Source organism: Cygnus atratus, chromosome 2 (assembly GCF_013377495.2).
Source record: "Cygnus atratus isolate AKBS03 ecotype Queensland, Australia chromosome 2, CAtr_DNAZoo_HiC_assembly, whole genome shotgun sequence".
Taxonomy (NCBI): domain Eukaryota; kingdom Metazoa; phylum Chordata; class Aves; order Anseriformes; family Anatidae; genus Cygnus; species Cygnus atratus.
In genome coordinates, this window is record NC_066363.1 from 87,235,187 (window position 1) to 87,250,663 (window position 15,477).

At 44.3% G+C, this 15,477-nt stretch overlaps 1 protein-coding gene across 10 annotated transcripts in view; it reads right to left on the reverse strand.

Moving 5' to 3' along the window:
• GRB10 (growth factor receptor bound protein 10) overlaps nt 1–15,477 on the reverse strand; it is a 178,470-nt gene that overhangs the window by 54,665 nt on the left and 108,328 nt on the right. For all 10 annotated transcript variants that reach the window (XR_007707759.1, XM_050708425.1, XM_035552820.2 and 7 more), the window contains one exon: nt 1,214–1,370. Coding sequence is in view for 9 of the 10 variants with exons in the window: in XM_050708425.1 (XP_050564382.1) it covers nt 1,214–1,370 (157 nt within the window). In the remaining variant the exon portion in view is untranslated. The remainder of the gene's footprint in view (nt 1–1,213; nt 1,371–15,477) is intronic.

Genomic DNA, 15,477 nt, shown 5'->3' on the forward strand with positions numbered 1-15,477 from the left:
GAGAGTATATCACAGACATATACAAATGAGTGCTTCATGTTAAATTTTTCACAGATTTATATATTAGGAGAGATACCCAATTACAGCCACTAAGTTATCAGAATATCCTAAGATTTTTAATTATTATTATTATTATTATTATTTTGGAGTGCTGTTCTTCAGAGCAGTGAATTTATCTGTGTTTAACAGTATCAGTGTGGGGCATTACATTTCCGGCAAATTCTTTCCTTTTTTTATTTGTAAGGGTTCCGAATTGCATTTTCAGACATAAAAACCTCTATTAGCTACAAATAGCATTCACAATTCCAGTGCTGGTGATTGCAGCTTACGATTTGCCTTCCCCCTATTTTCTAGAAAAAATTCACCATCAAGTGTATCGACTAATACTCCAAATGCTACACTTTTAAAAGCGTTATTCTACGGTAGATGGAATTATAGATAGCACATCCAGGCAATATGCAGTTGCAAGCTGCGCATCAGAGCCCTGCAACTAATCAGTGCCACAAAATAACAGGAAAAGCAAGACTGAATAACATAAGATTCTTTCAGGTACTGTAATTAAACCAATTCGCGGTGTTATTTAACTCCCCACAGTTCTTCCTCTTGCTGCCTTCTTGAAACTGTAACCATGACACCTTAATTTCAATCAGGTGGAGGAGCGGCTGCCTGGGGAGCAGATGCCACCGCTGGTCCAGGAATTGCCCGTGTGCGGCGGGTGGTGCCACCATTTTTCCCTTCCTGAAGTCAAGTTTAGCCGCCCCCCCGCTCCCCGCCCCCCCAGCATGTCTAGCTTTCATAAGCGGTACTGGAGGTATGCGGAGCTGAGTCTGTTCACCCAGGTCTCCCAGCTGGTGATGAGCTGAGCTGTTTCGCAGGACCAGTGCTCTAAGGATCAAGCTTAATTTGCCTAAGCTGTTTATTTGCAATAGCTTCAGACACAGCAAGGTAGCAACAGAGCGCTAGCGTGAAGATTAGACAATTTTTATATTTTTTTAAAAATAAAAATAGAGGATGGGAAACAAGAGAAGGGTGTAAAATGGCTTAAATGCTTAACACATCAAATTGTAATACAGAAAAAGCATGTATGTGACTTCGGCTAATTTCACAAATAAAAGCAGTGGAAAGAAAACATTCCAGCTGGAAGCACATTCACATGAATCACACATATTTCATGTTCCCAGGTAACCATGCCACCCCTTTGACCGTTCCCTACCTAATCCTAGGTGAGGGTGATGCTCCACTAGAGTCCAGCTGTTATCATCCACACAATGACTTTTGTAAACGAGCAGCTGACAGAGGTCCCTGGCTGTCATGTCTGCTAGAATCTCGACCACTTTGCTTGTTCCATCTTCACTAAAGACTTTTACATCCTGCAACATAAAGGGTACACTTACAGATCAACAGCTCTGGAAACAGGTAAACCGCCCAGCTACCGCGGAAACGCGTCCTCGCCGTGTCAGGGGCTGGAGCAGCTCGGCAGCCCGGACGCAGGACACGGAGGACGGACTTTTATAACACTTTGCAGTGATGCCCCTGGCCTCCTGCTCCCCCCGCCCCCCAACACCTCCCTGTGCTACGCGAAGGTGAAGCAGCGTTAATATGACCACAGACACAGGAAAAAAGTGAGGGAGCAGGTTTTTTATCGAGCTGTGCGAGGTAAGCAAACATGAAACAGTATCAGGAGAGTACTTCTGCAGCAGTGGGTACAGGAAATTAAATGCAGTCGAACACACACAGTTTTCTTTGCAGTCCAGCTGGAGGCCTTTGGACATTTACGGAGTAACAGGCCAAGACCCCGCAGATTAAAAATGGCTCTTCTTGTTCCCCGCTAACTTTGGATTGTTTCGCTCGGGGAAGTCCCGCTCGCGGCCCAATTAGCCAGCACCGTCCACGCATTTCTCTCCCTTTCCCCGACTTCTCCTTTGATCCTGGCTTTACAGTAGTTGGAAACCAACCATGCGTGCCCTGCACATCCCAAGTATTAACGGAGATGAAAGAACAAGTCAGGAACCTTCTCCCCACCTCCTGAATTACAGGGATGCTCTCCTCTTTGCATTGTTCTGCTCACACAAGATACACTTGCTGCAGAATTATTTCTCGCCGCGAACGCGCAGGTTCACGCTGTAGATTAACTCCACGTCCCCAGCGCTCTGCCTCCTAGCCAGAGAAGACAAATCTTAACCAGAACCTGCAGGGTAATTCGAGATGGAAAATCTTACCTCAACAGCACGTAAAAGGCAGCAGTCGGAAGAGCAAGATGGCATTTTAAATAGAGGTTGCCTCTTGAAAGAGAGTTTGTTCTCTGCCTCTCCCAACCCTCAGCGAACTACGGCTGCGCGCCCGGGGTGGCTGCGGTGTCAGCGGCTCACCGCGCTGTACCTGTCACGTAGCCCCTGCCACGGGGACTGTTTCTGGGGAGGGAGACAACTCCGCCGGAGCTCCACTCAAAGGGTTACACGCAATCTTTGCGGTAGTGAATCAAACCACACTGTGCAGACCAATCCTGGCCCTCCCTCTGACTGATGTAATCATTTCCCACACACTATCAGACTTCCAAATTATTCCCGCCCCCCCCAACAACACCACAACACACTCACACAAACTTACAAAGGAAACCCGCTTTTACGACCGACCGCTGGCCGGAGAAAAACCCAAAAACTTCAAAGGGAGGGGGGGACCCCGCGCGCTCCCCGCCGCCCCCCCGGGCAGCGGCCGGTGCCACCCGCCCGCACTTCCTCGGGACGGCGCTGGGCCCCGGGCCCTGTGAGCCAGGCCTTGGGGCCCCCCAGCCTGAAGGCACCCGTTCAGGATGAGCCGGGCTCTTTTGGGGTGGAGGGAGGGAGGGGGAGCCCCGGTTGCTGTCACCCCAGGGAAGGTATGCGTGCCGCTCAGCCCCGGGGTGCCCCCCGGCTTTGTGCCGCCCCCAAGTACACTGGGTGCTCGCCGTGCCCCCAGCTCCGGCCCAGGGTGCCCCAGTGAAGGGAGTGGGGTGGGCAGGCGGCAAGCGGGCAGGCAGCCGGGCAGGAATGCGCTTCTGGCTTCTCAGCTCGCCCCATGCCCGCAACTCCACTTTCTGTATGGGAGCCAAGGTGCCCAGGGTGGGCTTACTGCACCCTGGAGCTGCCCGGGGCCACCGCTGCCCTTCAGCATGCCTTAGCCCACCCCAGGGCACCACTGCCTTGGCCAGAGCCCGCTGCTCCTCACCTGCTGCTCTGCTGGCACCGAGGCAGCGGTTAGGGCAGGCCAACAAGAACAGGCAGACTTAGCGGAGTATGGACAGTGGAAGAAACCTGCCTTTGCTGCCCACCTACACCAAGCTCCCTCGGCGCGAAGCGTCCCTCCCCATCCCTCCTGGCCCTTTGTGTGAGCTGATGCTGGCTGCCTGGAGGTGCAACAGCATCTCATGGCAGCCCTGGGGCTGCTGCTGTGTGCCACCCTGCCATAGCACTGCACTCCTCCGGCCTACCTGCCAGGCGTCATGGGCAGCGCCCCAACACTCCCACAGCCCAGTCACCATCAGAGGTGGGCCATGAGCACCCCTACAGTCAGCCCCCGGGCCAGCCGGCAGCAGTGCTTTCTAAGGGCTCCTATAAAGCTAGGGGACCAGCACTGGGTTGAGCGGGTGGCCCGGGTGCAGAAATGAGCAAGTTAACATCACTGACTATTAATAGTGCTGTGTTTGCTAGCAAGGACAGCACAAGGCCACGTATCACCGCTGACATCAGGGATATAAAAGACTACATCAGTAGCGGATGTAACGGCCTGAGCTGAACCCTACGACAGAGGACAACAGAGACAGAAGTGAGATGAAACCCCATGCCTCTGCGGAGGCAAGACCGCAATGGTCCATAAGAGGCTTATGCCAAAGGCGAGGGGATTTCATGTCCCCGCAGAACGCTGCGGAGCATGACGTGTAACCACAATGCAGAAGCCGGCCCGACGAAAACGATCCAGCTCCAAACTTTCTGATGGTTTCAGCGACAAAAGAGGCAGACAACAGGATTCCTGTATCGCAGATGGGACTTGGAGTGAGCTGGTACAATCCAACCCTCTTGCACTCCCTATAATTTTTTTCCTTTTTTTTTCCAAGGAAGAACCCGCCACTTTAAGATGCGAAGGGCTCCCCATTCAAACTTTTTCCACCAGAAATATTGTTTCACTTGCAAAATTGATTTGGGGCTTGATATCTCCAAAGGAAAATGAAGCAGAACTCATTCTGAATAAAATACTCTGATAATGAAAACACTTAGCCTGAAGAGGGGGTTCAGAAAGTTAGTTTGACACTTTTGCCCTGCATCGCTCAGAAAAATGCAGTGAAATGCAACAGCAGACTGCCTGCAACAGTGATTTACAAAAGGCCCCAATTACGTCAGCAGCACAAGGCACCTTCTATTCAAAATTAAGGTTAAGAATGCTAAGCCAACCAGAGCGCTATATTGGCTGAACATTCAGTGCTTTACAGTGCAGAGGAGCAGATAACAGACTGCACCATTGTTCTGCAAGGAATTCTTCCCCCCAGCTTTCTTTCTTTCCTTTTTTTTTTTTCTTTTAAAAGACAAAGACTTAAAAATTAAAAATTTAAAAGAACATTAATATTCATCACTTCGCTAGTTTCATATAATGGGTCGCGTATCACGAGTACCCTCATCGTTATTTCATCTTATAGCCTCAGCTCCTCAACCTCACGGTACCAAGTATTTTGTGTGCATCAAGTAATGCAAACATTATAAGGAACGAGGACAAAAAAATAAATCCGGTCGAGTCGCAGTCACACTACTCTCTTCCTGCTTCTCCACTTTTCTATTTGTACCATTTTCTTTCCTTTTCCTGCAAAAGAAAACTTATGACTGTATACAATTATCATAAAAAAAACCCTCAGGCTTTGAAGTGAAGTTATGCTGACAATCTTCGGCATCAAACGGATCCAAATTTGCATTCTACAATCTGAAATAGATCACAGCGTAATTTATGCCAGTGCTAACCAACCTTTGCTGGCCTGGACTATGACTACAAACTGAGTATAAGGAGAGAGCACCAGTTACCAGAAGGCTGTCCAGTTGAAAACTAATACGTAAAAGGTTTCAGTACACTACTTCTTAAAAAGTTTTGCTTTCTAACAGCCAAAGATCGGAAACATCACAGGAAGTCATTAAAACACACTGTAGAGTCATTTCAGTTTTCTGTCATACCAAAAGCCGCACAAACTGAACATCAGTCCGGCAGGTTTTGACTTTCATCCCCTGATTTCACCTGTTTGTTCAGGCACGAGACACATCCCATCAATGATGTCAATAAAAAGAAAACTGAAGTGAAACGCATGTACCTTGTACAGGCAGAACGTGTGATTTGTTCCAGTAGGCACCTATGTAACAGGCAGGTAGGTACGCTAAGATTGCACTTGCACTGTCCACTGCAACCCGTTTCAATGTGCTCATTTTTCCGAAAGCTTTCTGAACTCATGGGCTTACAACAGTATGGTCAGAGTCGCTGGAGAAACCGGGAAGCTTTCAGCCAACTCAAATCCGCTGAAGACTCAAGCTCTGCATGCACGTTACCCTTGAACTGCTATTTGCCTAGCTGAAGAGGTAACAGAAAAGTCAGGGCTTGCTTCCCGAAGGTGGGAAAGAAAAGCCTCTAGGCATGCTCTGTGCACACCTGACAGGCAGGCAGCCCCGTCAGCCCCATCGGCACCCTGGAGAACCACCCAGTCCCCCCTTACTTGCCCAGCAGCACTGAGGCAGCTTTGTAAGGCGAGGGAATTTCAAGTGCTGCAATGAAATAAATATATAGGTCAACCCTATGGCTCTTTATGCCTTCTTTGTTACACAGCTCATGCAGGAAAGAAAGCCCTTCAGACAAACAGCAGCAGTAATAGCAATAAATTGCAGATAGGACCACTTACATACAAGTCATTAGACAGTACTTATTTATATAAAAAAAAAAAGTGAGTTATTTGATCACTGCTTTTTTTTTTTTCCTCCCTCTACATACAAACATAAAACCCTAGGAAATGCTGAGGTTAAGGTTCTCATAGCAACATTAACTCTCTCATCTGGCATATACTATATTTAGGTACACATTTAACAGCCTATGAACAACAAAGGAGAGCAATTGTTGTAAGATCAAGATCTTAGTCTTTGACTTTCATATTCAGAGAAGAAATCAAAAGAAAAAAAAAAGACTTGCCAATGTTATAAAACCCCGATTATATCCCTCTCTTTGCTGGGGTATCAAATTTTAAATCCATTTCCAAGAGTCAGAGGAACAACTTGACAAGAAGGGGACTCACAGTCTTATCACATGTTCAGTAGTCATCAAACACCAATACCAATACCATACAATTTGTGAGGGTCGTAGCAGTGAGACAGGTTTTGGGAACCACAGTGGTAGGGGCAGAGAAGAGCAGGGCAGGATTAACACTCAGTTCAAGTAAGCATCTATATTTGGATGCCAGCGCTTCAGAACTGCTCATGTACAAATGCCCAGGCCCAGATTCACCCCAGGTAATTTTAGAGAGTTGAATTCCTTCTGAAGCTCCGGGAGAGAGATGGGGTAACTTAAGAGCTAAGGCACATGATAAAGGCATTTGTGTCTCTCTGCTAGCTGCAGAGGGAATCCAGGCTCCTAACTCGGGACCTCGACTGGATACCTTAAGCTACATTGGCCGAATTCAGGCCTCAATGACTAATCAAGCAAGCACGTCTCCCTGCACTATAGGCATAATTACAGACTGCAATTGTTGACATTTGAGCTTAAAAAAAAAATTAGCCAGTGTGTGATGTTGCATATACACAAAGCGCATTCAAAAGAACTCACACGATGAGAACATTTGGTGTCCAATTAAAGTTTAAAACCCAAACTGTTGTGAAAACCAGAATATTGTGGAAACAAACTGAAGCTTTTCCTCCTCTCATTCAAAACCTTATGTGAAAATGGCCATTTGGTATGGAAACACCTGATGAAATCTGGTCTTACTGTTTCTACCTTCTCAAAGCTTCAAGTAATAGCCCTCTGTGTAAGGTTAGGCTTGCATCATTACTGAGATGAAACTTCAAGAATCTCAGCTGTTTACATATAAGGGAGTGAACTGTGCCATGAACTTTTAAGAAAAGACTGTACCAAGAACATTTTCAAGACATAAGCACTGCCTGTGTAACAGAAGATTTATTCCAGCATGTTCTCAACATATTTGAAGGCTGAAGGTTTGGAAACTGCAAGTTGCTACCCCGTAATTTCCATATTTTACAAATAAATAGCAGAATGCAGTTTTAAGTGCTACATGCCTACATACAGACAACACACTGATTTTCTGTCAGTATACCCCAAAGTTATTTCTCTCTCTTTCCCTCTTTGGTTTGATGCTCACACGTTCAGTTAAGCCATTTGACCCATTTGACATTTTTCTGTCTTTTTTCTGTCTTCCCACTCGATTCCTCCTTTGCCTCTGGTAATTTTTAGGTAAAATAAAGGAGAAAGACTAATTTTCAATCCTTGCAACAGAGTAACAATAGGCCTTTATGAATTTTGCTGAAGCTTCAGGGTATCTGCAGGATACTGGAGGTGAGAAAGCTTGGGAAGGAATTCAGGTAGACTTTGAAACAGCTACGAAACCAAGAGGTGGGAAGGTGGCCCAGCAACAGCCAGCTCACCCAGTCCTGAACTGTGGGGTCCAGGACTCTTCATGTGGCTGCAGCACCGACAGATTGCCTTTTCTTCTTTGCCTGAGTCCTCTGCCACCCAGCATTTCCCATGACTTTTGATGATCGGTCTGCAAATGAGTTCCTTTTGCTCCACACGACTCCTCCCAACAGCAGTTGCTTTTCATGCAAAAACCCTTTCTAGTTTCTAGATCCTTTATGTAAGTAAAAAAGATAGTTACAGACACTGTTACACTCCTTTGATTATGTAATGAAAGACATTAAGTGGTGTTGCTGGCATTAACCTTTATCTGCCATATACTTTATTGCGCAATTTATCCCCAGATAGTTTGCAATCTTCCTCAGCTGTGCTTACAGAATGCATTATTTATCGTCTGAATTTGCTCCAAGAGAAAGGTTTACTAAAAAAAGTTCTTGCGAGCACAATACAAGTCCCTAATAATCCTAGAAAGGGTAATACAAAGAAAAAACATAATAATTTCTTTATTAAAATTCTTAAGTAACCAAGCTAGTTACTGAGTATTTTAAATTGTTTTGCCATTATAAATTACTCTTTAGAAAAGGAATTACTACCACATCTTCCTTGCTGTACAGGCTTTCAACCACAAGAACCACATTAATTTGAAGCTTGGCAGACAGCGTAACAAGGCTCTGGGGAGCAGCCTTCCTTAGGATTTAGAAAAATGGTGCAGGTCCCGATGACTTGCACGGCTGCTTCTTTCCCAGGAGGACACCGTGACAACTGCAGCTGGGGCACTTGCCATTTGAGAGCCCTGGCCACGCTCTGAGCCAAAAAGCCACCTCAGTATAGGGTCTGGCCATGTACAATTAGCTTCTCACTATGATTTACTATTGCCTGAGTATAACCTCCACACGGGCAGTCTGCACAATGCCCCCTCCCTTTCAGGCTCCTCTGAGGAAAAAGGAGCAGAGAGGTTATGGAGCAGACTACATGTGCTGCCCAAGCCACATATGATTAGGAAAGGGACCAGAGACCACTTTTGAAGATGTCTTTGGAAACCAAGGATGAGTATTTGAAAATACTACACGGGAAAACTTTTTGGGGCAGCGACTGTCTCTTACGTAGTACAGCAAGATCCAGCGTTTCTGACTGTGGTAGATGCAATAACAGAAACAGAACAAAAACCCTGACCCCACAGTCAGGGATGATGCCAAATAAGCTATATTGGGAATGTCCAGACATGACAAAACAAACACATTATATTAAGAACTAGTAGTTATGAAACTGGTGGTGAACAACTGCAATCCAATTTACCTAGTCTGGTAACAAAGAAATATAACCAAACACCATATTTTTGAGACTCAAAGGATGTAGAGCTTGTCAGAAATTACAACCTTAGAATGCAATACAGAGGAAGACAAAGACAGACCCTCTTCCCACCCCTGTATTTCCCTCTCCTTCCTTCCTTCCTTCTGCTCCTACACCCCCCACCAAAAAACTAACTAAATAAAAAAGCAAATGTAATCACAAGGAGTGAAAAAGCAAAGGAATTAAGGACTTCTGAGCTTGTTCCCTGGTGCGGGCAAGAGCAGAGTTCCTAAGGTTTTCTCTTCAGCAATGAAGGCTAAAAGAAATTAAAAATAAATTAATAAAAGCAAGTTCTCAGCAGAAACCCCAGCTCCTGAATCTGACACTTCCTTGCCAGAGTTGAGACTCTCAAGATAAAAAGAGTTTTCACAACACATACGGAGGTGTCTTGGATTAAAAGAAGCAATTATCTATCCTTCCAAGAGTCACCTTATTACCCTCCACATCCAAATGAAACATCGATGTCTCAGTCCAGGAAGCTACAACTAAGCTACAAGGCGAGAGGGGGAAGCTGTAAACCAAAACAGAAAATGAAACTTTTGGGGAAAAACTCCACGAACTCGATAGCTTGATCAGAGAAGAATCAAGTACAGTACATCGCATAGTGACACTACACAGGGCTACAGCAAACTGAAGAGTGAAAACATGAAAATGAGGGCAACTTAGGGCAGTGAAAAGAGTAATGTGAGCTAATGAAAGAAAAGGCAAAAACTGGAGAAAGACTCCTAATGAAGACTGTATATAGCCTCCGGGCACGTGAGGAACAACGAATGTTTAACGGTGCTGACCTGAAGTATAAATACACTACAAAACTCACAGGCTAATGGCCCCTGCGTGCTGAGAAGCCTAAGAGCTCCAGCGCACCTCGGAAATATAAATTTCCTGCACTTCAATAGCCTCAGTTGCAACTCACAACAGTTTTCCCAACAGGGCCGAGTTCGTCCTGTTCCGAAAACAGAAGAGGGATGCTTTGCAATCGGCGGTAGGCAGGCTTAGCTGGGGCAGCATGGTAAAGCATCGCTAATGCGTGGCCATCAGCTCCTTCCTCACTGTCCAGTACTCAGAAGTGTTGCTGAACGTCCTGTCTTCTCCCACGTTACTGGCGCTGGACACCGGAGATTTCAAGCCACGGGCATTGGCTGATTGTCGTTGCCTGCAACTTTCAGGATGTTTTATAGGTCGGTTTGTCACACACAATAATGCTTCGAACAGAGCTGCTCACATTGGGAGCGTCTTTCTGTGCAACTGTGTAAGCATCAGTTAATTGTGCAACAGAATTAACCCCTACAGATCGGAGCCCGAGAAAGGCTATGTCAACGGGAGAGGAGGCCTCATGTTATCGTCTCCCCAGTGAATTAATAAATAATTAATTTGCATTTTCAGCAATTGCTTTAATTGGTTACTGCTCCACAAAACTGCTCTGCTATTTATATGGTAAATTATTTAGATTATTTGGATACCAGCGCAAAACAATGGTTTTCCCCAAATTCAAGAACGATCTATCGAAAGTTTCCAGGGCAGATGCAGAATCTGGGGATATGTCATCATGACTAAGCTAGATGTTCTCTCCTGAACGCTGCAAGCCCCATGCAAATCTCACTCCCTTCCAACCTGATGAAAAGAAGAATTACTCATTTTCGGTGGAAAAAAAGTGAGAAAAATAGTGGAGAAAACCCAAACGCAACCATACAAGGGACTGACCAGTAGACAACGTCTAGGCACCCCTCCCCAAAACACCTGGCGTGGAGACTGATGTTACCAAGACATTTTTCCCATCTCCCGTCACGCTGTCGCACCCCTTCAGCCCCATGCACGCTGTGGCAGCACCGACAATGCTGGGAGGTTTCACTCCATGCCCAGCGTCTCCAGCGCATCTCTCCGAGGTCCCTCTCGAGGGCTCGCTCCAGGCCATTTTGTACTCCCCTTCCTCCTAGTGGGGGCACTGCAAACAAAAAAACAAAAACAAAAAAACCCACACAACCCAACCCTTTGCCTAGCTCACAGGGACAAATTCCCTGCTGCCATGGTTACCACTCCAACTTCTCTTGTGGAACTAGAAATAAAAAAACTTCCCTGAGAACAGAAGGCTATATAACGATAGCTCTCCCTCCCTCCCCTCACTCATCATTGTTAGCCACTAAATCAGCTACATCTGGCATATTTAATTTGGGCTAAATAAAATGTCACTAATTAAAAAGATGCCGAACAAGCAATACATGACATTACAGAAATGGAGAGCTTAGGATCTGAACGCAGCCTCTTAGGAACTGAAAAGATTCAGCTAGTTTTTACCAAAAGCAGAGAAACAAAGGGAACTAACTGAATGGTCCTCTATACAATCATACTCACAACAACGTCCTCTAGCAGCTCGCCCTTATCATCTAGGTGTACCCAGGTTTCCAAGCATCGCTTCCTGGAGCAGCAGTGGCTCAACAGCAAAGCAGTTAGCTCATTATATACAGCATTATTAGGCTGCAAGTCTGCTGTGCTCATTCTAACTTTTAAAAAAAAGGTTACTTCGCAAAAGCTACAATGAATCAGATGCTCAGCAGGCATGCACGCAAGCTGCTTTAAAGCACCCGTGGCCATGGAGCAGTCTCTGAGTAGTTGCAGCCTCTCCCCTCCTCTCTCATGTTCTCTGTGCTGTTCGCAGCAGCCTAATTCAATGCATCCCACACCACTCCATCAGACTAGCTCCATCCCTCCTGTCTCACAACTTGACCAACATGTCACTTCTCTGCATCTCCTACCGCAGGTCACATCACTGGGATATCTTCCCCCAGCTGTGAACGCTGCTTTGTATTGCTGACCGACACAGCTACCTGTTCAAAAGCAGCTCCTCTCACCTTGACATCAATATGTCCCCACAGATATTCTCATCATACTCCCAGACCTTTTTAAAATCTTTTTTGCATACATCAGTATCAGCATTCCACTGCTACTTATCAAAGAGACTTCAGTGCAAAGCTTCGCTGAATCACAGAAAACTCATTTCACAGCCCTTAAATGTTTCCCATCATCTTTTTTGCCAGCTAGTAATATTTTATTCTAAAGCTGGACTATCCCACATGATTAGCTGAATAAGCATTTGAGTGATTTTGTTTTCAGTGCCTCCAAGGCTGAGGGTTTCCCATGAGAAGAGATCTTCTGTGTGCTCTGGTCCAGGTTTTCAGTATTTGTAAATCAGGCCACTGTCTCCTGTTTCTGCTGGTATGAAGCAGAACAGGTATCTGGCTATACATTTATTACCTTTGCTTAATTTCATTCTTATTGATGGTCAAATAAGATTCAAACATTCAACAGAGAAATCCCCACAAATGAGGCAAACTTTAACAGAATTCTTACGAGATGTTTTAAGTAGATTGTGTTGATAATGGTGACACACACTAGGCAATCAGCCTGTGCCAAGTAAAAAGATTACTCTTCTTAGAAACTCAGTATTCATAAATGAATTACTGTGGGCTTTACCGTCACAATTCCAAACTTCAATATTAGGACATAGCAGGAAAGTGACATATTTCAAAGCCATCATGCTTTCCACCCGTTTTACATTATAAAACTTGAACAATCACAGAACAGTTGAGGTTGGAAGGGACCTCTGGAGATCATCTTGTTCAAACCTCCTGCTTAAGCAAGGATATCTAGAGCAGGTTGCCCAGGACCATGTCCAGAAGCTTTTGAGCATCTCCAAGGTCGGACACTCCACAGCCTCTCCGGGCAACCTCTACCAGTGCTCAGTTGTCCACACAGTAAAGAAATGCTTCCTGATGTTCAGATGGAGCCTCCTGTGTTTCTTTGGCTTGTGTCCATTCCCTCTTGTCCTGTCACCAGGCACCACTGAAAAGAGCCTGTCTCCATTCTCTTTGCATCTTCCCTTCAGGTATTTACCTATGTTGATGAGATGCCACCTGAGCCTCCTCTTCTCTGGGCTGAACAGTTCCAGTTCTCTCAGCCTCTCCTCAAAGGAGAGGTGCTCCAATCCCTTCATCATTTTTGTTGCTCTTCACTGGACTCTGTCCAGTATGTCCATGTCTTTCTTGTACTTGGGGGACAGAACTGGACACAGCACTCCAGGTGTGGCCTCAGCAGTGCTGAGCAGAGGGGAAGGATCACCTCCCTTGACCTGCTGGCGACACTTTGCCTAACGCAGGTCAGGACATGTTTAGTCACCTTTGCCACAAGGGCACATTGCTGTTCAACTTGGTGTGCACCAAGACCCAAGGTCCTTTACTGCCAAGCTGCTTTCCAGATGGGTGGCCATGTGCTCATGCCTGGCGTTGTTCCTCCTCAGGTATGGGACTTGGCACTTCCCCTCGCTGAACTTCACAAGGTTCCTGTTAGCCCATTTCTCCAGCCTTTAATCTCTTACACAAATAGTGCAGTTATACACGTACTTAATTGAAAGTATTAAGAATCTAGTGAAATTTGATTACTGTTTAGGGATCCTAGAATGTTTCATCAGTATTTTCCCAAGTCGTGCTACAGTGGTTCAAAGTGGTTTAGAAACACTTCAAAATCCACTTGACAAAGGCTGATGAACTTAACTATGTAATTATAAATATGAGGTAGTGTGCTGAAACCAATGTCACAATTACAACATGCTTCCTGATATAAAATTAGATAACAGAATGCTAGAGGTTTGATGTCAGAGCTGGCATGAAAGAAAATGCCACTTCTTCATTCAACATCTGCTTCAGATTATTTTACATGGAAGTTGCTGCTGCTCTGAAGCTGTCAGGACAGCTTCCAATTAAGCCATCTTATCTTTGAAGCTGATTGGAAGCAAAGCTTTCTCCTCCCTATAGGCATCCCCCTGAAATTAGATAATGAGACAACTTCCAAATGTATTTATTCTGTGTTGTCCACCCAATTAAACATCTAGTGCAAATGCAATCAATGAGTCCTCTCTCTAATTGAAAAGCTTATCCAACAATTTTCATGAGATTCCCATCAAACATTTAAAATAATTAGCTGCATTAGAAAGACATTTATATTCAAATAGCTCACGTCTAGTTTCTTTGTTTAGCATAGGCAAACAAATATGAAAAAGATCCCCAGAGAAAACGAACACATATTGGGTGAATCTTTTCTTTAAGACAACAGACACTCCCTAGAAACCAATTCTGTATGGTATTAAAAGGGAAATCTTTGAACAATGGCCTTATTACTGTAACTGATTGTGGAGAAATCAATCATTTGCAAGACTCAGAAAGACAATGACAAGGGATTTGACTTTGTATTTTTATATCTTGTAGATAACGCAAGTCATTATGTTCAAGAATGCCTTCTTCTTCCCCTTCTCCCTATATTATTGTCAATAAGTTAAAGAAATCCACCATACAAAGCCACCAGTAACTTTATTTCCATCCTGCCACAAACAACAATTTTTAAAGAGTTTTGATGGCTCTGCACTTATATCATGGATCTTCATTGGGAATTATGTTTAGAAAAACTTAGGTCATTGAAACCTTCTTAAACTGAACCATAGACAAACGGAAAAAGAATGTAAAAGCACTGATGTAAAATTTATTTTGCATTTCACAAGCTCATTTTCTTTTTTCCAGATTGACTGGCAGAAGGTAGACCAACCTTTGGACATCTTTCTGATTCTGAAGCTTTTATTTCTATGAATAAGTTAATTCCATTCCCATCCAAAATAAACCATTTTAAATATGGCACACACTTAGCAAACAGACCCAGCTATATAAGAACAACTTTAAGATGGCTAGGCTTCAAGGGCCAAAGTACAACTTAGATCAACATATAACAGAAGATAAGTAAACATTTCAGTTTAGGGTCCTGGACAACATACTACATTTAACACTCCTTTCTAGTCAAGACTTTACTCTCTAAATAAATAAGCATATGTGAATGAAAATAGTGTTTTGCTCTATTTTATTTATTTATACACTAGCTTAGTTTTGGTATGAACTTGAATATTAACCAAGTTCTACTTGCTTTGGAGTATACGCTTATTGCTGTCCTCCATTTACGTAAACTGGCAATATACATTCAAATTTCATTGTATAGATTTCAACTTACAACATCTACCGCTTCTGCTCAATCAACATGTAGAATTTTTTTAGCTTAACAATATAGTTGTACACATGTCAAAGCTATTTTAAAATGTAAAGTGTCCATTAAAAAAAAATACTGCATCAATTTCTAGCTCTGTGTCCAACAGAAATCTATCTTGATTTCCACAAATGTATTGAATTCTGAATTATCACTCTTTTTTTCATTCATTTAGAGACAATGCTATATGTGCGGAAAACTTTCTTGCCTTTTCCAGCTTCAGAAAGTTGTGTCTTTGAATGGTGGTTTAGCAGTAACAGTAATTCTTATTGGAGAAAAATCTATCTTGCCTTTTGTATAACATAGAAAATTGAGACGTCTGCCTCTTCCACAACTCTCCCATCTTATTGCACAAGATTACACATTGCAAAAGACAAACATTTTCGCTTGCTGCAGGTATTAACGAAAAATATT